This window comes from Oncorhynchus nerka, unplaced genomic scaffold, assembly GCF_034236695.1.
Source record: "Oncorhynchus nerka isolate Pitt River unplaced genomic scaffold, Oner_Uvic_2.0 unplaced_scaffold_1182, whole genome shotgun sequence".
Lineage (NCBI taxonomy): Eukaryota > Metazoa > Chordata > Actinopteri > Salmoniformes > Salmonidae > Oncorhynchus > Oncorhynchus nerka.
In genome coordinates this window covers 123,040-148,585 of record NW_027040151.1, presented here as the reverse complement: position 1 = coordinate 148,585, position 25,546 = coordinate 123,040, and the positions used below count along the sequence as shown (strand labels likewise).

Sequence of the window (25,546 nt, the reverse complement as noted above, 5' to 3'; positions counted from 1 at the left end):
TTGAGGTGCCCATCTACCCACAAACACCAGCACCAAGAACCAGACACCAACCAACTACAGCCAACCAGTAGCAGCCATGAACCAGCAGAGACGGGACAGGGAACAGAGCAGTACAGCCAACCAGTAGCAGCAGAGACAAGGGACAGGGAACAGAGCAGTACAGCCAACCAGTAGCAGCAGAGACAAGGGACAGGGAACAGAGCAGTACAGCCAACCAGTAGCAGCCACGCACCAGCAGAGACAGGGACACAGAGCAGTACAGTCAGCCAGTAGCAGCAGAGACAGGGGACAGGGACACAGAGCAGTACAGCCAGCCAGTAGCAGCAGAGACAGGGGACAGGGACACAGAGCAGTACAGCCAACCAGTAGCAGCCATGCACCAGCAGAGACGGGACAGGGAACAGAGCAGTACAGCCAACCAGTAGCAGCAGAGACAGGGGACAGGGAACAGAGCAGTACAGCCAACCAGTAGCAGCAGAGACAGGGGACAGGGAACAGAGCAGTACAGCCAACCAGTAGCAGCAGAGACAGGGGACTGGGGACAGGGACACAGAGCAGTACAGCCAACCAGTAGCAGCAGAGACAGGGGACAGGGGGAACAGACAGCCAACCAGTAGCAGCAGAGACAACCAGAGCAGTAGCCAACAGTAGCAGAGACAGGGGACAGGGAACAGAGCAGTACAGCCAACCAGTAGCAGCAGAGACAGGGGACAGGGGACAGAGACAGGGCAACCAGCAGAGACAGGGGACAGGGGACAGGGAACAGAGCAGTACAGCCAACCAGTAGCAGCAGAGAGGGAGACAGGGACACAGAGCAGTACAGGCCAGTAGCAGCAGAGACAAGGGACAGGAACAGAGCAGTACAGCCAACCAGTAGCAGCCACGCACCAGCAGAGACAGGGACACAGAGCAGTACAGTCAGCCAGTAGCAGCAGAGACAGGGGACAGGGACACAGAGCAGTACAGCCAACCAGTAGCAGCAGAGACAGGGGACTGGGGACAGGGACACAGAGCAGTACAGCCAACCAGTAGCAGCAGAGACAGGGGACTGGGGACAGGGACACAGAGCAGTACAGCCAACCAGTAGCAGCAGAGACAGGGGACAGGGAACAGAGCAGTACAGCCAACCAGTAGCAGCAGAGACAGGGGACTGGGGACAGGGACACAGAGCAGTACAGCCAACCAGTAGCAGCAGAGACAGGGGACAGGGAACAGAGCAGTACAGCCAACCAGTAGCAGCCATGAACCAGCAGAGACAGGGGACTGGGGACAGGGACACAGAGCAGTACAGCCAAGCCCCATAAAAGCACCATGACTACATTCCAGACAGAATACACAGACTAGAAACAAGGGGATCTGAGGGGGGAAGAAGGGGAAACTGTTCTCATGTTAATGGCTCTACAATGTGCTTAGACACATGTGGAAAGTGGAGAGAGTTAGTGGCTAAAGGGAAGTATACTGTAGCAATCCAGTGTGGGGTGATCCAATGTAACCAAGAACATTTGAACATTAAAATAAAAAGGGCGAGTTTGGAGAACCGAATTAGTCCGGAGAAAGCGGGGGAGGGGGGGGGTTTAAGTAGCACTTCCTGTTTTTGTTAGATCATAAACTATTTTTAGAGGTTGGGGGGTTGTGCACAGAAATAGACTTTAAACATAGATCAGCAGTACCAAGCTAAGCAGGCAGAGTTAGACTACTGGGCGGGGGTAAGAGATGGAGCTGGGGTGTGAGGGAGGGTATAGGGGGAGGTTTAGGGGTGATTGTAGCCAGTCTACCTTCCTCTGTGTCTTGGCGTCCTTAGAGCCCGAGGCGTCAGGCTAGGGGGGGTTGGGGAGGAGGGGGAGGTAAAGGTTGAGGACAGGCCAAAGGAGGAACAGAGAGGAGAAGACGACAGTGTGAGAGATGAGAGCAAGAGAGAGAGCAGGAGGTACTTTAGGACAAGAGGAATAGAGTTTCAGTGCAGCTAAAGACCGCGGACCGGCCGACAGGACTAAAGACCGCGGACCGGCCGACAGGACTAAAGACCGCGGACCGGCCGGCCAGGACTAAAGACCGCGGACCGGCCGACAGGACTAAAGACCGCGGACCACAGGACGGACAGACAGGACTTCAGCAGAGATTACTACAGGACTTAATGACAATAACAAGAGACTGGAGGATGATATGTGGTGGAGGTAGCTAGAGTGCTGGGTGGTTGGGTGGGTGGAGGTAGCTAGAGGGCTGGGTGGTTAGGTGGTTGGAGGTAGCTAGAGTGCTGGGTGGTTGGGTGGGTGGAGGTAGCTAGAGGGCTGGGTGGTTGGGTGGGTGGAGGTAGCTAGAGGGCTGGGTGGTTGGGTGGAGGTAGCTGGGTGGAGGTAGCTAGAGGACTGGGTGGTTGGGTGGAGGTAGCTGGGTGGAGGTAGCTAGAGGGCTGGTTGGGTGGTTGGAGGTAGCTAGAGGGCTGGGTGGTTGTAGCTAGAGGGCTGGGTGGTTGGGTGGTTGGGAGGTAGCTAGAGAGCTGGGTGGAGGTAGCTGGGCGGTTGGGTGGAGGTAGCTGGGCGGTTGGGTGGAGGTAGCTGGGCCTGGGCGGTTGGGTGGAGGTAGCTGGGCGGTTAGGTGGAGGTAGCTGGGCGGTTAGGTGGAGGTAGCTGGGCGGTTAGGTGGAGGTGGCTGGGCGGTTAGGTGGAGGTGGCTGGGCGGTTAGGTGGAGGTGGCTGGGCGGTTGGGTGGAGGTAGCTGGGCGGTTGGGTGGAGGTAGCTGGGCGGTTAGGTGGAGGTAGCTGGGCGGTTGGGTGGAGGTAGCTGGGCGGTTGGGTGGAGGTAGCTGGGCGGGGTTGGGTGGAGGTAGCTGGGCGGTTGGGTGGAGGTAGCTGGGCGTTTAGGTGGAGGTAGCTGGGCGTTTAGGTGGAGGTAGCTGGGCGGTTAGGTGGAGGTAGCTGGGCGGTTAGGTGGAGGTAGCTGGGCGGTTGGGTGGAGGTAGCTGGGCGGTTGGGTGGAGGTAGCTGGGCGGTTGGGTGGAGGTAGCTGGGCGTTTAGGTGGAGGTAGCTGGGCGGTTAGGTGGAGGTAGCTGGGTGGTTAGGTGGAGGTAGCTGGGTGGTTAGGTGGAGGTAGCTGGGTGGTGTGGCAGTGACAGGTTCTACACTGAACTCTCTGCCTCTTAAATAGTTAAAAGGAAGAGAGGAAAGAGACATGTTTTTTGGTACTCTTCCCCAGATCTGTGCCTCGACACAATCCTGTCTCGGAGCTCTACGGTCAATTCCTTTGACCTCAATTCTTGGTTTTTGCTCTGACATGTCTTGTCAAATGTGGGACCTTATATAGACAGGTGTGTGCCTTTCCAAATCATGTCCAATCAATTGAATTTACCACAGGTGGACTCCAATCAAGTTATAGAAACATCTCAAGCATGCTCAATGGAAACAGGATGCAGCAGAGCTCAATCACAAGCCTCATAACAAAGGGTCTGAACACTTATGTAAATAAGGTATTTCAGTTTATGGCTAAAAAAAACATTTTTTTTGCTTTGTCATTATGGGGTATTGTGTGTAGATTGGTCAGGGGGAAAAATATATATTTAAATCTATTTTAGAATAAGGCTGTAACGTAATAAAATGTGGAAAAGGTCAAGGGGTCTGAATACTTTCCCGAATGCACCGTATATAGTCTCCCCATTTGAACATGTTTTATTTGTCTTCAATAAGTATTTTCACATGTACTAAAGTCATCCAAAGGTTAGTATTTGGTCCCATATTCCTAGCACACAATGAATACATCCAGCTGGTGACTACAAACTTGTTGGATTCATTTGAAGTTTGTTTAAGGTTGTGTTTCAGATTAGTTTTTTTTGCCCCAATAAGAAACTGAATTGTGACCTACGTATTGTGTCACTTTTATTGTAAATAGGAACAGAATATGTTTCTAAACATTTCTATATTTAAAAAGGTGGATGCTTACCACGATTATGGAGAATCATGAATGAATCCTGAATAATGATGTGAGAAAGTTAGAGGAACGAAGCACGTACACACACACGCACGCACGCGGGGGAGGATGAGACATGGAGAGGAGTCTCTCTCAGGAGGAATGATGTTTGACGGCGTGGAGGCGGGACTGACCTTGGTGAGGGCCGCCACCCTCTGGGCTAGCTCCGCCTCCACCTCGGGCAGAGTCTCCGCCTTCCTGATGGTCTGCTGCAGCTTCTGCTCAGCCAGCTCTAAACGCTCCTGCAGCTGCCTGTTCCTCTCCTCCGTCTGTAGATCAAACACAATAATCAATCATATTAATCAATACATTACAACGGTTCCTCTCCTCTGTCTGTAGATCAAACAATAATCAATCATATTAATCAATACATTACAACGGTTCCTCTCCTCTGTCTGTAGATCAAACACAATAATCAATCATATTAATCAATACATTACAACGGTTCCTCTCCTCTGTCTGTAGATCAAACAATAATCAATCATATTAATCAATACATTACAACGGTTCCTCTCCTCCGTCTGTAGATCGAACACATTACACAGTGTTTAGGTACCGTCTTGTTGGCCTGGGGGATGATACAGTGTTTAGGTACCGTCTTGTTGGCCTGGGGGATGATACACAGGGTTTAGGTACCGTCTTGTTGGCCTGGGGATGATACAGTGTTTAGGTACCGTCTTGTTGGCCTGGGGGATGATACAGTGTTTAGGTACCGTCTTGTTGGCCTGGGGGATGATACAGTGTTTAGGTACCGTCTAGTTGGCCTGGGGGATGATACAGTGTTTAGGTACCGTCTTGTTGGCCTGGGGGATGATACAGTGTTTAGGTACCGTCTTGTTGGCCTGGGGATGATACAGTGTTTAGGTACCGTCTTGTTGGCCTGGGGGATGATACAGTGTTTAGGTACCGTCTTGTTGGCCTGGGGGATGATACAGTGTTTAGGTACCGTCTTGTTGGCCTGGGGGATGATACAGTGTTTAGGTACCGTCTTGTTGGCCTGGGGGATGATACACAGTGTTTAGGTACCGTCTTGTTGGCCTGGGGATGATACAGTGTTTAGGTACCGTCTTGTTGGCCTGGGGATGATACAGTGTTTAGGTACCGTCTTGTTGCCCTGGGGGATGATACAGTGTTTAGGTACCGTCTTGTTGGCCTGGGGGATGATACAGTGTTTAGGTACCGTCTTGTTGGCCTGGGGATGATACAGTGTTTAGGTACCGTCTTGTTGGCCTGGGGATGATACAGTGTTTAGGTACCGTCTTGTTGGCCTGGGGGATGATACAGTGTTTAGGTACCGTCTTGTTGGCCTGGGGGATGATACAGTGTTTAGGTACCGTCTTGTTGGCCTGGGGATGATACAGTGTTTAGGTACCGTCTTGTTGGCCTGGGGGATGATACAGTGTTTAGGTACCGTCTTGTTGGCCTGGGGGATGATACAGTGTTTAGGTACCGTCTTGTTGGCCTGGGGGATGATACAGTGTTTAGGTACCGTCTTGTTGGCCTGGGGGATGATACAGTGTTTAGGTACCGTCTTGTTGGCCTGGGGGATGATACACAGTGTTTAGGTACAGTCTTGTTGGCCTGGGGGATGATACAGTGTTTAGGTACAGTCTTGTTGGCCTGGGGGATGATACAGTGTTTAGGTACCGTCTTGTTGGCCTGGGGGATGATACAGTGTTTAGGTACCGTCTTGTTGGCCTGGGGGATGTGTTTTAGGTACCGTCTTGTTGGCCTGGGGGATGATACAGTGTTTAGGTACCGTCTGGGGGATGATTGGCCTGGGGGATGATACAGTGTTTAGGTACCGTCTTGTTGGCCTGGGGATGATACAGTGTTTAGGTACCGTCTTGTTGGCCTGGGGATGATACAGTGTTTAGGTACCGTCTTGTTGGCCTGGGGATGATACACAGTGTTTAGGTACCGTCTTGTTGGCCTGGGGGATGATACAGTGTTTAGGTACCGTCTTGTTGGCCTGGGGGATGATACACAGTGTTTAGGTACCGTCTTGTTGGCCTGGGGGATGATACAGTGTTTAGGTACCGTCTTGTTGGCCTGGGGGATGATACACAGTGTTTAGGTACCGTCTTGTTGGCCTGGGGGATGATACAGTGTTTAGGTACCGTCTTGTTGGCCTGGGGGGATGATACAGTGTTTAGGTACAGTCTTGTTGGCCTGGGGGATGATACAGTGTTTAGGTACCGTCTTGTTGGCCTGGGGGATGATACAGTGTTTAGGTGTCTTGTTGGCCTGGGGATGATACACAGTGTTTAGGTACAGTCTTGTTGGCCTGGGGGATGATACAGTGTTTAGGTACCGTCTTGTTGGCCTGGGGGATGATACAGTGTTTAGGTACCGTCTTGTTGGCCTGGGGGATGATACACAGTGTTTAGGTACCGTCTTGTTGGCCTGGGGGATGATACAGTGTTTAGGTACCGTCTTGTTGGCCTGGGGGATGATACAGTGTTTAGGTACCGTCTTGTTGGCCTGGGGGATGATACAGTGTTTAGGTACCGTCTTGTTGGCCTGGGGGATGATACAGTGTTTAGGTACCGTCTTGTTGGCCTGGGGGATGATACACAGTGTTTAGGTACCGTCTTGTTGGCCTGGGGGATGATACAGTGTTTAGGTACCGTCTTGTTGGCCTGGGGGATGATACACAGTGTTTAGGTACCGTCTTGTTGGCCTGGGGGATGATACAGTGTTTAGGTACCGTCTTGTTGGCCTGGGGGATGATACACAGTGTTTAGGTACCGTCTTGTTGGCCTGGGGGATGATACAGTGTTTAGGTACCGTCTTGTTGGCCTGGGGGATGATACACAGTGTTTAGGTACCGTCTTGTTGGCCTGGGGGATGATACAGTGTTTAGGTACCGTCTTGTTGGCCTGGGGGATGATACAGTGTTTAGGTACCGTCTTGTTGGCCTGGGGGATGATACACAGTGTTTAGGTACAGTCTTGTTGGCCTGGGGGATGATACAGTATTTAGGTACCGTCTTGTTGGCCTGGGGGATGATACAGTGTTTAGGTACCGTCTTGTTGGCCTGGGGGATGATACAGTGTTTAGGTACAGTCTTGTTGGCCTGGGGGATGATACAGTGTCTTGTTGGCCTGGGGGATGATACACAGTGTTTAGGTACAGTCTTGTTGGCCTGGGGGATGATACAGTGTTTAGGTACTCTTGTTGGCCTGGGGGATGATACAGTGTTTAGGTACCGTCTTGTTGGCCTGGGGATGATACACAGTGTTTAGGTACAGTTTGTTGGCCTGGGGGATGATACAGTGTTTAGGTACCGTCTTGTTGGCCTGGGGGATGATACAGTGTTTAGGTACCGTCTTGTTGGCCTGGGGGATGATACACAGTGTTTAGTGTCTTGTTGGCCTGGGGGATGATACAGTGTTTAGGTACTTTGTTGGCCTGGGGATGATACAGTGTTTAGGTACCGTCTTGTTGGCCTGGGGGATGATACAGTGTTTAGGTACCGTCTTGTTGGCCTGGGGATGATACACAGTGTTTAGGTACAGTGTTTAGGATACAGTGTCTTGTTGGCCTGGGGGATGATACAGTGTTTAGGTACCGTCTTGTTGGCCTGGGGGATGATACAGTGTTTTGTTGGCCTGGGGGATGATATAGTGTTTAGGTACCGTCTTGTTGGCCTGGGGGATGATACAGTGTTTAGGTACCTTTGTTGGCCTGGGGGATGATACAGTGTTTAGGTACCGTCTTGTTGGCCTGGGGGATGATACAGTGTTTAGGTACAGTCTTGTTGGCCTGGGGGATGATACAGTGTTTAGTTACAGTCTTGTTGGCCTGGGGGATGATACAGTGTCTTGTTGGCCTGGGGGATGATACAGTGTCTTGTTGGCCTGGGGGATGATAGTGTCTTGTTGGCCTGGGGGATGATACAGTGTTTAGGTACCGTCTTGTTGGCCTGGGGGATGATACACAGTGTTTAGGTACCGTCTTGTTGGCCTGGGGGATGATACAGTATTTAGGTACCGTCTTGTTGGCCTGGGGGATGATACAGTATTTAGGTACCGTCTTGTTGGCCTGGGGGATGATACACAGTGTTTAGGTACCGTCTTGTTGGCCTGGGGGATGATACAGTGTTTAGGTACCGTCTTGTTGGCCTGGGGGATGATACAGTGTTTAGGTACAGTCTTGTTGGCCTGGGGGATGATACAGTGTTTAGGTACCGTCTTGTTGGCCTGGGGGATGACTTGATAAACTCCAATCTGGATGTAATCCCCCTGCTATAAACAAGGCTAGCTATTTTCTCTGTTCGCCGTCTCCCTCCCTCCTCTCCCCTCCAGCAGCGTGCTGGCCCAGTTCTGGCAGCATGGAGGCCCAGAATAAAAGAGAAACCACCAATAGAGATTAGAAAAAGAGAGAAGAGATCGAGGCAAGAAAGAAAACAAAAGGAGGGGAAGAGGACATACAAGAGAAGAGCAGGCAGACCAGAGAGAAAACAGAGAGAGAAGTGAATGTGTCTGAGGCGTCTGATTCAGTGCCTGCTGCGTTGGGCAGTCTGTGAATGCACGAGAAGGGGTCCAGGACCCCGCAGGCTCTTCCTGCTGTCGGAAAGAGCCGACAATCACACTAACCCCCCAAATACACAAATCCTCAACACACACACAGTGTAGCTGGGCTGTAGACCTGAGATACTGTAGGCTTCCTTACTGGTAGGATGTAGACCTGAGATACTGTAGGCTTCCTTACTGGTAGGCTGTAGACCTGAGATACTGTAGGCTTCCTTACTGGTAGGCTGTAGACCTGAGATACTGTAGGCTTCCTTACTGGTAGGCTGTAGACCTGAGATACTGTAGGCTTCCTTACTGGTAGGCTGTAGACCTGAGATACTGTAGGCTTCCTTACTGGTAGGCTGTAGACCTGAGATACTGTAGGCTTCCTTACTGGTAGGCTGTAGACCTGAGATACTGTAGGCTTCCTTACTGGTAGGCTGTAGACCTGAGATACTGTAGGCTTCCTTACTGGTAGGCTGTAGACCTGAGATACTGTAGGCTTCCTTACTGGTAGGCTGTAGACCTGAGATACTGTAGGCTTCCTTACTGGTGGGCTGTAGACCTGAGATACTGTAGGCTTCCTTACTGGTGGGCTGTAGACCTGAGATACTGTAGGCTTCCTTACTGGTGGGCTGTAGACCTGAGATACTGTAGGCTTCCTTACTGGTGGGCTGTAGACCTGAGATACTGTAGGCTTCCTTACTGGTAGGCTGTAGACCTGAGATACTGTAGGCCTCCTTACTGGTGGGCTAGTATAGTCTCTGTACAGTATGACTGCTCTGATCTTGCTGTTGGTTCGATTTGTGTGTGTGTGTGTATGTGTGTGTGTACTGACCTGTCGGAACAGGGACTCCTTGTTGGCCACTTCGTTCTCCAGCTTGTCGTTGAGGTCGTGTACGGAGGTGGCCTCTCGCTGCGCTGCCAAGTACCTCTTCTCCAGGGTGACGATACGCTCCTCTATGTCCTCCTTCTGGGCCATAGACTAGACGGGGCAGAGAGAGAGACGGATACGTTTAGCACACACACACACTACACCCGTATACACACACACTACACCCGTATACATACACACACACACCATTACACAAACATACACAATCCTTACATAAAAACACATCCGTCTCTCTGCAGGCGTGTTAGTAACGTTAACCTGTTGAAGCTATGGGGGCGCTATTTCATTATTGGATAAAAAAACGTGCCCGTTTTAAGCGCAATATTTTGTCACAAAAAGATGCTCGGCTATGCATATAATTAACAGCTTTGGAAAGAAAACACTGACGTTTCCAAAACTGCAAAGATATTATCTGTGAGTGCCCCACTTCAAACAGGAAATGAGCAGGATTTTTGACGCTCTGTTTTTCATTGTCTCCTTATATGGCTGTGAAAGCGCCACAAATTAGCCTGCCCTTTCTATCGTTTCTCCAAGTTGTCTGCAGCATTGTGACGTATTTGTAGGCATATCATTGGAAGATTGGCCATAAGAGACTACATTTACCAGGTGTCCGCTCGGTGTCCTTTGTTGAAATTGTTGCGTAATCTCCAAGCTGCTCGCATTCATCCATGTGATTGAGACAGAGAGGAGACTTCCAGGAATGATATATCATGAAGAGATATGTGAAAAACACCTTGAGGATTGATTCTAAACAACGTTTACCATGTTTCAGTCGATATTATGGAGTTAATGTGGAAGAAAGTTTGGCGTTTGGATGAATGAATTTGAGTTTTTTTTGGTAGCCAAACATGACGCAGAAAACGGACCGATTTCTCCTGCACAAATAATCTTTCAGGAAAAACTGAACATTTGCTGTCTAACTGAGAGTCTCCTCATTGAAAACATCCAAAGTTCTTCAAAGGTAAATGATTTTATTTGAATGGTTTTCTGGTTTTTGTGAAAATGTTGCCTGCTGAATGCTAACGCTAAATGCTATGCTAACTATCAATGCTGTTACACAAATGCTTGTTTTGGTATGGTTGAGAAGCATATTTTTGAAAATCTGAGATGACAGTGTTGTTAACAAAAGGCTAAGCTTGAGAGCTAGCATATTTATTTCATTTAATTTGCGATTTTCATGAATAGTTAACGTTGCGTTATGGTAATGGGCTTGAGGCTGTAGTCACGATCCCGGATGGCTCGACGCAAGAAGTTAACATCCAGTACATACCTCTCGTATGTCTCTCTGCAGGCGTGTGTTCACGTCTTCACTCTTGATGAGGTCCTTGCGTGCCGTGTCCAGGTCCTCCTCCAGCTCGCTGATGCGTCCCGTCATGGCCGCCATGCGCTCCATCATCTGCCCCAGGTCTGACGTCTGTCTCGCCACCACCTCCTGCAGCTCTCCCACCTTCCCCAGGTCCTCCTCCTGGCTCAGAGAGCCATCTGACGACCGCTAGGGACAAGACAGGGTTTAGGTTTCTTAAATATAGACAGAAACAACTAGGACATGACCTATAACCCCTGACCCTTCCCCTGGACCTCCTCCTAGCTCAGAGAGCCATCTGACGACCACTAGGGACTAGTTGAGAGAGGAGGACAGTAGATATTAAATGCTGCAGGACGCGGCCTTGGAGGCTTGTGGTTGTTCTATCTTCCTTATTTAAATGCACTGACTAAGTCTCTCTGGATAAAAGGTTTCCTACCTTGCCGTTTGTGCTTGGGGTGTTCTCAGAGTTGTGGTTGAGCCCTTCCATTCCATCGCCTAGCGACCTCTTCTGGATGTTCTGCTCTCTCAGGTAAGACATCTAGGAGAAGATAGTACTTTATTAAATACCACAAAATGGGAACATTTGATTGGACCAGCCAATACATAGAAGACCAATAAATACCCAATAAAAACAAAACAGAACCCAGACACTAATAGCAGCACATCATTAATCTCTCCTGCTTCCAGGCCCTTTCTTCTCTGGACTTTATATAGCGATTGGCAACTTTCAAATGAGGTGCATTACCGCCACCGACCTCATTCGTCTTTCAGTCACCCACATGGGTATAACCAATGAGATGGCACGTGGGTACCTGCTTCTATAAACCAATGAGGAGATGGGAGAGGCAGGACTTGCAGCGCGATCTGCGTCACAAATAGAACTGACTTCTATTTTAGCCCTTGGCAACGCAGATGCTCATTGGCGCGCGCGAGCAGTGTTGGTCCAATAATTGAATAATATAGATTTCTACATTTATTTTGTAACACTCGCGCACGCGACGCGAGCAGTGTAGTCTGGGTATATGGGACTCCACAGTCTGATCAGAGCACTGTTAAAAAGCCTCCTAAGGGACTCCACAGTCTGACCAGAGCACTGTTAAAAAGCCTCCTAAGTGACTCCACAGTCTGACCAGAGCACTGTTAAAAAGCCCCCTAAGGGACTCCACAGTCTGAAGAGCACTGTTAAAAAGCCCCTAAGGGACTCCACAGTCTGACCAGAGCACTGTTAAAAAGCCTCCTAAGGGACTCCACAGTCTGACCAGAGCACTGTTAAAAAGCCTCCTAAGGGACTCCACAGTCTGACCAGAGCACTGTTAAAAAGCCTCCTAAGGGACTCCACAGTCTGACCAGAGCACTGTTAAAAAGCCTCCTAAGGGACTCCACAGTCTGACCAGAGCACTGTTAAAAAGCCTCCTAAGGGACTCCACAGTCTGACCAGAGCACTGTTAAAAAGCCCCCTAAGGTACTCCACAGTCTGATCGGAGGACTTCTCAAAGTTAGCAGGCTAACGCATTCATTGATCCCACTTAGTCAAATCCGCAAATACAGATGACCATCTCTGACATCAAAAGGTAAACACACACACACACACACACACACACTTGCTTTAGAGGCAAGAGAAGATTCCTACTGAAACGTACAGCTGAGCTGTGGGGGGTATCACAGGAGGTTGGTGTCACCTTAATCAGGGAGGACAGGCTCGTGGTAATGACTGGAGAGGAATACGATGGAATGGTGTCAAATACATCAAACACCTGGTTTCCATGGTTTCCATGACTTTGATGCCATTCCATTCGCTCCGTTCCAGACATTATTATGAGCCGTCCTCCCCTCAGCAGCCTCCCCTGGTGTGTGTGTGTACTTGTGTGTGTTGTCTGGCCACCATTTTAAAAACAGTGAGTGAACTCATGAGACTGAAGCACCAGGGAAGAGTCCAGCTTGGGCTGTGAGCCTGACCACAGCTATTCTAGTGCTGCCGGCCCCCGGTCAGGGACCAACCACACAAACGCATATATCCCTCCACTGCCAGGCAGACACGCTCTCCCCATCTTTCACAGGTCAGACGGTAGAGCTTGCAACTCCAGGATAGTGGGTTTGATTCCCGGGACCAGCAGCACGTAAAACATATTCACACATGACTAAGTCCCTTTGGATAATAGTGTCTGTTAAATGCCCAACTCGCACACATTCATGCAGGCTGACACACACAATGAGAAGCGTAAGAGAAGTGTGTGTGTGTGTGTGTGTGTGTGTGTGCTGCTAGGCTAATTCCCTACTCTCTGAGACGAAGGGAATCAAAGGAGAGATGTAGAGGACAGGAGAGAAATCTAGTCCACTTTCCCATGATCCTCGAGCCCTTTCGTCCATTTTAATCCCATTCACGACTCATCTCCCCTGAGAGCTCTGTGCATTCTGTGTGTATACATCCATTCGTGGAGTCCCAGTATCAGGCTCTCAGTTAATAAGTCTCATATCAATGTGTGACTCATGTCCCTACAACACCTGTATCTGTGTACAGTGGAACATTACAGATACTGTGTCATCACTAGACAGTATAACATTACAGATACTGTGTCATCACTAGACAACATCACAGATACTGTGTCATCACTAGACAACATCACAGATACTGTGTCATCACTAGACAACATCACAGATACTGTGTCATCACTAGACAGTATAACATCACAGATACTGTGTCATCACTAGACAGTATAACATTACAGATACTGTGTCATCACTAGACAACAATCACTAGACAACATCACAGATACTGTGTAATCACCATACAAAGCCTATTCTTCTTTATCCACGTGTTAAACATAGGAATGATGAAATAAGGTCCATAGTCATTCAAGATGGATTGCTTTTTTATTCCCCCAGGAAAACGAGTGAGGACTGTTGTCATGGATACGATTTGCTGATTGTCGGGCGAGAGTGAGTCGCCATTGGCAAGATGACTGGGAACATGGTTGAATCCCTCCACGAGGCAAACAAACAGGCAAAATGTCAGTACAGAGACAAAGTGGAGTCGCAATTCAACGGATCAGACATGAGATGGATGAGTCAGGGTCGACAGACAATCAACTGATTACAAAGGGAAGACCAGCCACGTCGCGGAGACACCGACGTCTCGCTCCTCAGAAAAGACAAACAGCTTCTTCACCCGCTTTGAGGATAACACAGTGCCACCATCGCGGCCCGCTTTGAGGATAACACAGTGCCACCACCGTGGCCCGCTTTGAGGATAACACAGTGCCACCATCGTGGCCCGCTTTGAGGATAACACAGTGCCACCATCGTGGCCCGCTTTGAGGATAACACAGTGCCACCATCGTGGCCCGCTTTGAGGATAACACAGTGCCACCATCGTGGCCCGCTTTGAGGATAACACAGTGCCACCATCGTGGCCCGCTTTGAGGATAACACAGTGCCACCATCGTGGCCCGCTTTGAGGATAACCACCATCAGTAACAGTGCCACCATCGTGGCCCGCTTTGAGGATAACACAGTGCCACCATCGTGGCCCGCTTTGAGGATAACACAGTGCCACCATCGTGGCCCGCTTTGAGGATAACACAGTGCCACCATCGTGGCCCGCTTTGAGGATAACACAGTGCCACCATCGTGGCCCGCTTTGAGGATAACACAGTGCCACTAATGCGGCCCGCTTTGAGGATAACACAGTGCCACCAACGCGGCCCGCTATGAGGATAACACAGTGCCACCAACGCGGCCCACTTCCAAGGAATGTAGGGGCTTGTTCTCAGTGGCCGACGTGAGTAAGACGTTTAAGCTTGTTAGCCCTCGCAAGGCTGCCGGCCCCCCTAGCCGCGACCTCAGAGCATGCGCAGACCAGCTAGCTGGAGTGTTTACGGACATATTAAATCTCTCCCTTTCCCAGTCTGCTGTCCCCACTTACTTCAAGATGTCCGCCATTGCTCCTGAACCCAAGAAAGCAAAAGGTAACTGAACTAAGGCTTGGGGCTAGTTAAGGATCACATCACCCCTACCTTACCAGACACACTAGACCCTCTTCAATTTGCATACCGCCCCAATAGATCCACAGACGATGCAATCGCCATCGCACTGCACACTGCCCTATCCTATCTGGACAAGAGGAATACTTATGTAAGAATGCTGTTCATAGACTATAGCTCATCCTTCAATACCATAGTACCCTCCAAGCTCATCACTAAACTCAGGGTCCTGGGACTGAACCCCTCCCTGTGCAACTGGGTCCTGGACTCCCTGACGGGTAGCCCTTAGGTGGTGAAGGTAAGAAACAACACCTCTTCTCTGAACCTCAACACTGGGGCCCCACAAGGGTGCATGCTCAGCCCCCTCCTGTACTCCCAGAACTGCGTGGCCAAGCACCCCTCCAACTCAATCCTCAAGTTTGAAGACGACACAACGGTAGTAGGCTTGATTACCAACAACGATGAGACAGCCGACAGGGAGGAGGTCAGGGCTCGGAGTGTGGTACCAGGTAACCTCTCCCTCAACAAAACTAAGGAGCTGATTGTGGACTTCAGGAAACAGCAGAGGGAGCACACCCCTATCCACATCTTTGGGACCGCAGTGGAGAAGTTGAAAAGCTTCAAGTGCCTCAGACTTCGTCACTGACATCCTGAAATGGTCCACCCACACAGACAGTGTGGTGAAGAACGCGCAACAGCGCCTCTTCAACCTCAGGAGGCTGAAGAAATTTGTCTTGACACCTAAAACCCTCACAAAAACGTTTACAGATGCACAATTAAGAACACCCTGTCGGGCTGTATCACCGGCCGCTACCGCAGGGCTCTCAAGAGGGTGGAGGCCAACAGACTGTTAAATAGCCATCACTAGCCGGCTACCACTCGGTTACTCAACCCTGCACGTTAGAGGCTGCTGCCCAATATACATAGACATGGAATCACTGGTCACGTTAATAATGTTTACATACTGCTTTACCCATTTCATAGGAATATATTGTATACTAGCCTACTGTATTTACGTCCATGCCACTCCGACATTGCTCGTCCCAATAGTATATATAGTATATACATAGTATATAGTATATACATCTTAATTCCACGATTGTACTTTTAGATGTGTGTGTACACAGGGTTACCACGGGGTTACTACAGGGTTACTAGAGGGTTACCACGGGGTTACTACAGGGTTACCACAGGGTCACCACAGGGTTACTAGATGGTTACCACAGGGTTACTACAGGGTCACCACGGGGTCACCACGGGGTTACTAGATGGTTACCACAGGGTCACCACAGGGTCACCACAGGGTTACTAGATGGTTACCACAGGGTTACTAGATGGTTACCACAGGGTTACTACAGGTTTACCACAGGGTTACTAGAGGGTTACTAGAGGGTTACCACGGGGTTACTAGAGGGTTACTACAGGGTTACTAGATGGTTACCACAGGGTCACCACAGGGTTACTAGATGGTTACCACAGGGTTACTAGATGGTTACCACAGGGTTACTACAGGTTTACCACAGGGTTACCACAGGGTTACTAGAGGGTTACCACAGGGTTACTAGATGGTTACCACAGGGTTACTACAGGTTTACCACAGGTTACTAGAGGGTTACTAGAGGGTTACTACAGGGTTACTAGAGGGTTACTACAGGGTTACTAGATGGTTACCACGGGGTTACCACGGGGTCACCACAGGATGGTCAGATGAGGCTTACCTCTTTGTGTTGTGATGTGAGCTGTTCTTCCAGCTGGCTGCATCTTTCTAAAGCCACACGCAGTCTCTCCCTGACCTGGAAAACAGACAATTATTAGTCTCCATTTTACACACTTGCCATTACATCTCTACAAAAGAAGATATTAGCAGGCAGACGATGTCCTCCCCCCTACCAACCTTCTCGTCCAGGGCTTTGTGGTGTTCGAACAGGGACTTGAGTGCCTTGAGGACCTCTACCTCGCTGGAGACCCCGGCAGGAGACTGGGCCTGCCTCTTCACCACCGTCATCCTCAGACTGCGTTCATGACGAGACACCAGACACTCCAGATGCTCCAGGAGAAGCTACGGTCATCACAGAACACAGATCAGATGTTACTCATCATGTTACACAAACACACACGTTCCAGGAGAAGCTACGGTCATCACAGAATACACAAGTTTCAAACAGCTTGTTCACGCCACACACACACAGGATTGTGAAATAGCACAGACATGTTTACACACGAGTGTGTGTTGTGCTCAATCCCATGTGGTTGAGCAGCTCAGGGGGGTCCCATCACAGCTGCAGGCTGACAAAGCCCAGACTCATCCCTTAATCTCCCCTTCCCCCTTCATATCCCCCCTACCCCCTTCCCCCCTTCCTCCCACATTCTACCCTCCATCCTCCCTCCCTACCATATTCTACCCTCCATCCATCCACTCCCCTTCCTTCCATATTCTACCCTCCATCCTCCCATCCTCCCATATTCTACCCTCCATCCATCCACTCCCCTTCCATCCCATATTCTACCCTCCATCCTCCCATATTCTACCCTCCATCTCCTCCTCCTCCTCCCACCTTCCCTCCCCCTCTTTCAATTCCTCCTCCCTCCCCTCTAATTCCTCCCCTCCCTCCTCTCCCCAGTCAGTGTCCATTGTTCCTAATTAGACTGACCCAGACTCTGCTCATTTCAACTGGACTGGCAGGTGGATTAACCAGTTAGAGCCGCACATCTGCCACTAGGCCTGAGCAGAGAAGTGACAGACAGGGCAATTATCCTATGGCTGTCTGTGCTGTGACCTGGGAGGGCGGGTGCTCTGTCAACCACTCATTAGGGGTGACCTAATCCTCAGAACAAAGATCAAGCCCTCTCAAAAACACACGTACTACTAAAACACAAACGAACACTCACAGGTCAAACCAGTGTGGGTCTGACACTGTTAATGGACTATGCTAGGGACTGGAAGGGGACTGTGTGTGAGACTGACCCGTGTGTTGTTCCTCTCAGCCTTGAGCTCAGCGATCTCCTCCTCCCTCTCCATCAAATGCTCCCGACACACATTCACCTCCTTGGTCAGCGCAGCAAACTCCTGGAAAACAACAACAACAACAACAACACATTAACACAACGTCAGAGAGACAGCAAACTCCTGGACAACAACACAACGTCAGAGAGACAGCAAACTCCTGGACAACAACACATTAACACAACGTCAGAGAGACAGCAAACTCCTGGACAACAACACAACGTCAGAGAGACAGCAAACTCCTGGACAACAACACAACGTCAGAGAGACAGCAAACTCCTGGACAACAACAACAACACATTAACACAACGTTAGAGAGACAGCAAACTCCTAGACAACAACACATTAACACAACATTAGAGAGACAGCAAACTCCTAGACAACAACACATTAACACAACGTTAGAGAGACAGCAAACTCCTGGACAACAACACAACGTCAGAGAGACAGCAAACTCCTAGACAACAACACAACGTCAGAGAGACAGCAAACTCCTGGACAACAACACAACGTCAGAGAGACAGCAAACTCCTGGACAACAACAACAACACATTAACACAACGTTAGAGAGACAGCAAACTCCTAGACAACAACAACAACACATTAACACAACGTCAGAGAGACAGCAAACTCCTAGACAACAACACATTATCACAACGTTAGAGAGACAGCAAACTCCTGGACAACAACACAACGTCAGAGAGACAGCAAACTCCTAGACAACAACACAACGTTAGAGAGACAGCAAACTCCTAGACAACAACACAACGTCAGAGAGACAGCAAACTCCTAGACAACAGCACAACGTTAGAGAGACAGCAAACTCCTAGACAACAACACATTAACACAACGTTAGAGAGACAGCAAACTCCTGGACAACAACAACACATTAACACAACGTTAGAGAGACAGCAAACTCCTAGACAACAACACATTAACACAACGTTAGAGAGACAGCAAACTCCTGGACAACAACAACACATTAACACAACGTTAGAGAGACAGCAAACTCCTGGACAACAACACATTAACACAACGTTAGAGAGACAGCAAACTCCTAGACAACAACACATTATCACAACGTTAGAGAGACAGCAAACTCCTAGACAACAACAACAACACATTAACACAACGTCAGAGAGACAGCAAACTCCTAGACAACAACACAACGTTAGAGAGACAGCAAACTCCTAGACAACAACACATTAACACAACGTTAGAGAGACAGCAAACTCCTAGACAACAACACATTATCACAACGTTAGAGAGACAGCAAACTCCTGGACAACAACACATTATCACAACGTTAGAGAGACAGCAAACTCCTGGACAACAACACATTATCACAACGTTAGAGAGACAGCAAACTCCTGGACAACAACACATTAACACAACGTTAGAGAGACATCAACAAACTTCCTGACAGTCAACAGGTAGGGCAACACATTACAGTCAACAAGTAGGGCAACTACACACTTCCTGAGAGACAAGTAGGGCAAACTTCCTGACAGTCAACAGGTACAACACATTAACACAACAGGTAGAGGCAACTAAACTCCTGACAGTCAACAACAACACACACTTAACACAACATTAGACAGTCAACAGGTAGGGCAACAACACATCCTGACAGTCAACAAGTAGGGCAGCAAACTTCCTGACAGTCAACAGGTACAACACACACATCCTGACAGTCAACAAGTAGGGCAACTACACACTTCCTGACAGTCAAAGGTAGGGCAACTACACACATCCTGACAGTCAACAAGTAGGGCAACACACACTTCCTGACAGTCAACGTTAGGTTGGGCAACTAACACTTCCTGGCAGTCACAGGTAGGGCAACTACACACATCCTGACAGTCACCTTTTAAGGTGCAAAGAAAACATTTCATGTTCATGTGAGAATTTAATAAAAATACGATTGAAGTACAATTACCACTGTTTCAGAATGACTGCAAAATACAACTGGGGTTTCAACAACTAAGATTATAATATATCTATTCAGAGAGACAGTTCTCCATCTCTCAGAGGACAACAGGAGACAGTTAGAGAGAGATGGAAAGACAGTAGAGGAGGAGAGATGGAGAGGACAGTAGAGGAGGAGAGATGGAGAGCAAACAGTAGACAAGGAGAGATGGAGAGGAGACAGTAAGGAGGAGAGATGGAGAGGAGACAGTAAACTCCTAGGAGAACAAGAGGAGGACAGATGGAGGGGACAAGAGGAGAGAGATGGAGGGGACAGTAGAGGAAGACAACAGAGATGGAGGGGACAGTAGACAGGAGAGATGGAGGGGACAGTAAACTCCTAGGAGAGATGGAGGGGACAGTAGAGGAGGAGAGAAACTCCTGGACAACATGGACACAACGTTAGAGATGGAGGGGACAGCAAACTCCTAGACAGGACAATGGAGAGGACATTAGAGGACAAGATGGAGAGACAGCAAACTCCTGGACAACAGTAACAGGATTATGGACAACGTAGAGGAGACAGATGGAAACTCCTGGAGACAACAAGGAGGAGAGATGGAGAGGACAGTAGAGGAGGAACGTTAGAGAGACAGGAAACTCCTAGACAAGAGATGGAACACATAGATGAGGAGAGATGGACGTAGAGAGAGAGATGGAGAGAGGAGAGATGGAGAGAGGACAGTAGATGAGGAGAGATGGAGAGAGGACAGTAGAGGCGGACAGATGGAACAGGACAGATTAACACAAGATGAGAGAGACAGCAAACTCCTGGAGACAGGACAACAAGGACAGATGGAGAGGGGACAGTAGGGGAGCAAATGGAGAGGGGACAGTACAAGGACAGATGGAGAGAGGACAGTAGAGGAGGACAGATGGAGAGGACAGTAAAGGACAGATGGAGAGGGGACACAGGGGAGAGAGATGGCAGGAAACAGTAGAGGAGGACAGATGGAGGGGACAGTAGAAGAACACAGGAGAGAGAGGACAGGAAGATGGAGGGGACAGGACAACACAGGAGAGATGGGGGACAGGAGAGTTAGAGAGACAGGAGAAACTCCTAGAAGAGGACAAGAAGAGAGGACAGGAGAGATGGAGGGAAAAGGAGAGATGGAGGGGAAAGGAGAGGACAGAGAGGACAGTAGAAGAGAACAACAGGAGAGATGGAGGGGACAGGAGAGATGGAGGGGACAGGAGAGAGAGGACAGTAGGAGAGACAGGACAGTAGAAGAGAGAGGACAGGAGAGATGGAGGGGACAGTAGAAGAGACATCACAGGACAAGAGAACAGTAGAAGAGAGACAGGAGAGACCTTTCCTTTGCCAATTCAAAGTCTCCCTCCAGTCTTCCATCATCCCATTCAATCAACAGTCACCATGCATTAAGACTACATGCAGTTTACCAACTAGAGACTCTAGCCCTATACACCCCACACCCACCCACAGCCCTTAACAGATCCCGTATGGTTCCGACAGAATCAACCATCCTGATGTTTGGTTCCCTGAGTATCCAGGCCTTCTTTGACAGACACACTCACGTAAACACACACACTCACTGACAGTCAACACACTCACGTAAACACACACACACTCACGTGAACACACAACACTCACGTAAACACACACTCTCACGTAAACACACCTGACAGTCAACACACACTCAGGGCAACTACACACACTCACGTAAACACACACACACTCACGTCAACACACACATTCAGGGCAACACACACACACACACTGACACAACAGGCCTGAGGAAGCAGTCTTCTTTCCCTCTCTTATATATTGATCTACTTCTTTGAGACAGTCACACGAGAGACCATGGGAGTTTTTGATTGGCCTGACCATTGCATAAGTGCCCATCCTTTAGCAGTGAGGGAGGAGGAGGAGGCTGGCAAAGGGGTCATTATGTGACAGTTGGAATGTTGGGCAATTCCACACAGAGTCTGATGTCAACCAGCCGCGAGTGACTGAGTGAGTGAGTGACAGTGAGTGACAGGAGAGAGAGAGACAGGAGAGACAGTCACAGGAGAGAGAGAGAGACAGACAGGAGAGGGAGAGAGACAGACAGGAGAGGGAGAGAGACAGACAGGAGAGGGAGAGTCAGACAGGAGAGAGCAGAGAGACAGACAGGAGAGAGCAGACACAGGAGAGAGAGAGAGAGAGAGCGAGACAGGAGAGAGACAGTCAACAGGAGAGAGAGAGACAGGAGAGAGACAGGAGAGAGAGCGAGAGGAGAGAGAGAGAGAGACAGGAGAGAGAGTGCGAGAGGAGAGAGACAGAGACAGGAGAGAGAGGAGGAGAGGAGAGAGAGACAGAGACAGGAGAGAGAGGAGAGGAGAGAGAGAGAGAGGACAGGAGAGAGCGAGAGGAGAGGAGAGGGGAGAGAGCGAGAGGAGAGATGGAGACAGGAGAGAGTAGAGGAGAGAGAGAGAGAGACAGGAGAGAGACGAGGAGGAGAGATGGAGAGACAGGAGAGAGAGCGAGAGATGGAGAGGAGACAGGAGAGAGAGGAGAGGAGAGGAGAGAGAGACAGGAGAGAGAGACAGAGACAGGAGAGGAGCGAGAGGAGATGGAGAGAGAGAGAGACAGGAGAGAGAGCAGAGAGGAGAGAGAGGAGAGAGAGAGAGAGGAGAGAGATGGAGAGGAGAGACGAGAGGAGAGAGGAGGAGATGGAGAGAGAGGAGAGAGAGGACAGGAGATGGAGAGGAGACAGGAGAGAGAGGAGGAGAGATGGAGAGACAGAGACAGGAGAGAGAGGAGGATGGAGAGGAGAGAGAGAGAGAGAGAGATGGAGAGAGACAGAGACAGGAGAGGAGAGATGAGAGAGAGAGAGACTCTCTCCTTTCCTTCCATTTACCCACACTCTCCTTCTTGGTCTCCCTTCATCTCTCTGTCTCTTATCACTGTCTGTCTGAAATCTGTCTTGCCTACTACTAACCAAAAAACCAAATACTGTGTACTAACCATACAACATACTATTTAGTAGAAATGGAGCCGTTCACTAATCGACAACATACTATTTAGTACATAGTGTTTAGGAAGAGATTCAGTAAGCAACAAATATCAACATATTAGGCTCTCCCATACTGACAATCAGTGTTGGGGTTAGTTACCTGGAAACTAATACATATTACTCGGTACATTTAACAAAAGTAACACGTTACTTTATAATATTACGTTGCATGGAAGGGAGATGAAAAAAAAAAAAATCTCAAAACGTTTTGGACTGTCGAGGGAGTGCGCACTACCAAAGATAGGCTGGTTACTAACTCAGGTCTGATCACTAGTTCCTCCTTCCATCTGATAGGCTGGTTACTAACTCAGGTCTGATCACTGGTTCCTCCTTCCATCTGATAGGCTGGTTAGAACTCAGGTCTGATCACTGGTTCCTCCTTCCATCTGATAGGCTGGTTACTAACTCAGGTCTGATCACTAGTTCCTCCTCCCATCTGATAGGCTGGTTAGGGTCTGATCACTAGTTCCTCCTCCCATCTGATAGGCTGGTTACTAACTCAGGTCTGATCACTAGTTCCTCCTTCCATCTGATAGGCTGGTTACTAACTCAGGTCTGATCACTAGTTCCTCCTCCCATCTGATAGGACTAACTCAGGTCTGATCACTAGTTCCTCCTCCCATCTGATAGGCTGGAGAACTCAGGTCTGATCACTAGTTCCTCCTTCCATCTGATAGGCTGGTTACTAACTCAGGTCTGATCACTAGTTCCTCCTTCCATCTGATAGGCTGGTTACTAACTCAGGTCTGATCAGTTCCTCCTCCCATCTGATAGGCTGGTTACTAACTCAGGTCTGATCACTAGTTCCTCCTCCCATCTGATAGGCTGGTTACTAACTCAGGTCTGATCACTAGTTCCTCCTCCCATCTGATAGGCTGGTTACTAACTCAGGTCTGATCACTAGTTCCTCCTTCCATCTGATAGGCTGGTTACTAACTCAGGTCTGATCACTAGTTCCTCCTCCCATCTGATAGGCTGGTTACTAACTCAGGTCTGATCACTGGTTCCTCCTCCCATCTGATAGACTGGAGAACTCAGGTCTGATCACTAGTTCCTCCTTCCATCTGATAGGCTGGTTAGGTCTGATCACTAGTTCCTCCTCCCATCTGATAGGCTGGTTACTAACTCAGGTCTGATCACTAGTTCCTCCTCCCATCTGATAGGCTGGTTACTAACTCAGGTCTGATCACTAGTTCCTCCTTCCATCTGAGGCTGGACTAACTCAGAGTCTGATCACTGGTTCCTCCTCCCATCTGATAGGCTGGTTACTAACTCAGGTCTGATCACTGGTTCCTCCTCCCATCTGATAGACTGGTTACTAACTCAGGTCTGATCACTAGTTCCTCCTTCCATCTGATAGGCTGGTTACTAACTCAGGTCTGATCACTAGTTCCTCCTTCCATCTGATAGGCTGGTTACTAACTCAGGTCTGATCACTGGTTCCTCCCATCTGATAGGCTGGTTACTAACTCAGGTCTGATCACTAGTTCCTCCTCCCATCTGATAGGCTGGTTAGATGGTCTGATCACTAGTTCCTCCTTCCATCTGATAGGCTGGTTACTAACTCAGGTCTGATCACTGTTCCTCCTTCCATCTGATAGGCTGGTTACTAACTCAGGTCTGATCACTAGTTCCTCCTTCCATCTGATAGGCTGGTTACTAACTCAGGTCTGATCACTAGTTCCTCCTTCCATCTGATAGGCTGGTTACTAACTCAGGTCTGATCACTAGTTCCTCCTCCCATCTGATAGACTGGTTACTAACTCAGGTCTGATCACTAGTTCCTCCTTCCATCTGATAGGCTGGTTACTAACTCAGGTCTGATCACTAGTTCCTCCTCCCATCTGATAGGCTGGTTACTAACTCAGGTCTGATCACTAGTTCCTCCTCCCATCTGATAGGCTGGTTACTAACTCAGGTCTGATCACTAGTTCCTCCTTCCATCTGATAGGCTGGTTACTAACTCAGGTCTGATCACTGGTTCCTCCTCCCATCTGATAGGCTGGTTACTAACTCAGGTCTGATCACTGGTTCCTCCTCCCATCTGATAGACTGGTTACTAACTCAGGTCTGATCACTAGTTCCTCCTTCCATCTGATAGGCTGGTTACTAACTCAGGTCTGATCACTAGTTCCTCCTTCCATCTGATAGGCTGGTTACTAACTCAGGTCTGATCACTGGTTCCTCCCATCTGATAGGCTGGTTACTAACTCAGGTCTGATCACTAGTTCCTCCTCCCATCTGATAGGCTGGTTACTAACTCAGGTCTGATCACTAGTTCCTCCTTCCATCTGATAGGCTGGTTACTAACTCAGGTCTGATCACTAGTTCCTCCTTCCATCTGATAGGCTGGTTACTAACTCAGGTCTGATCACTAGTTCCTCCTTCCATCTGATAGGCTGGTTACTAACTCAGGTCTGATCACTAGTTCCTCCTTCCATCTGATAGGCTGGTTACTAACTCAGGTCTGATCACTAGTTCCTCCTTCCATCTGATAGGCTGGTTACTAACTCAGGTCTGATCACTAGTTCCTCCTTCCATCTGATAGGCTGGTTACTAACTCAGGTCTGATCACTAGTTCCTCCTCCCATCTGATAGGCTGGTTACTAACTCAGGTCTGATCACTAGTTCCTCCTCCCATCTGATAGGCTGGTTACTAACTCAGGTCTGATCACTGGTTCCTCCTTCCATCTGATAGGCTGGTTACTAACTCAGGTCTGATCACTGGTTCCTCCTTCCATCTGATAGGCTGGTTACTAACTCAGGTCTGATCACTAGTTCCTCCTTCCATCTGATAGGCTGGTTACTAACTCAGGTCTGATCACTACCTCCTCCCATCTGATAGGCTGGTTACTAACTCAGGTCTGATCACTAGTTCCTCCTCCCATCTGATAGGCT

The 25,546-nt window shown here is 49.2% G+C and overlaps 1 protein-coding gene across 1 annotated transcript in view; it reads right to left on the bottom strand.

Moving 5' to 3' along the window:
- Positions 1 to 1,673: 1,673 nt before the first annotated feature.
- Positions 1,674 to 25,546, bottom strand: part of LOC115121208 (liprin-alpha-1-like) — a 55,302-nt gene continuing 31,429 nt past the window's right edge. The window contains exons 3-10 of the mRNA XM_065015994.1: positions 17,625 to 17,726; positions 16,554 to 16,718; positions 16,378 to 16,452; positions 11,116 to 11,217; positions 10,644 to 10,865; positions 9,317 to 9,463; positions 4,096 to 4,230; positions 1,674 to 1,817 (exon numbers count right to left, since the gene is read on the bottom strand). Coding sequence (XP_064872066.1) covers positions 1,689 to 1,817; positions 4,096 to 4,230; positions 9,317 to 9,463; positions 10,644 to 10,865; positions 11,116 to 11,217; positions 16,378 to 16,452; positions 16,554 to 16,718; positions 17,625 to 17,726 — 1,077 coding nt within the window. The 3' untranslated portion in view covers positions 1,674 to 1,688. The remainder of the gene's footprint in view (positions 1,818 to 4,095; positions 4,231 to 9,316; positions 9,464 to 10,643; positions 10,866 to 11,115; positions 11,218 to 16,377; positions 16,453 to 16,553; positions 16,719 to 17,624; positions 17,727 to 25,546) is intronic.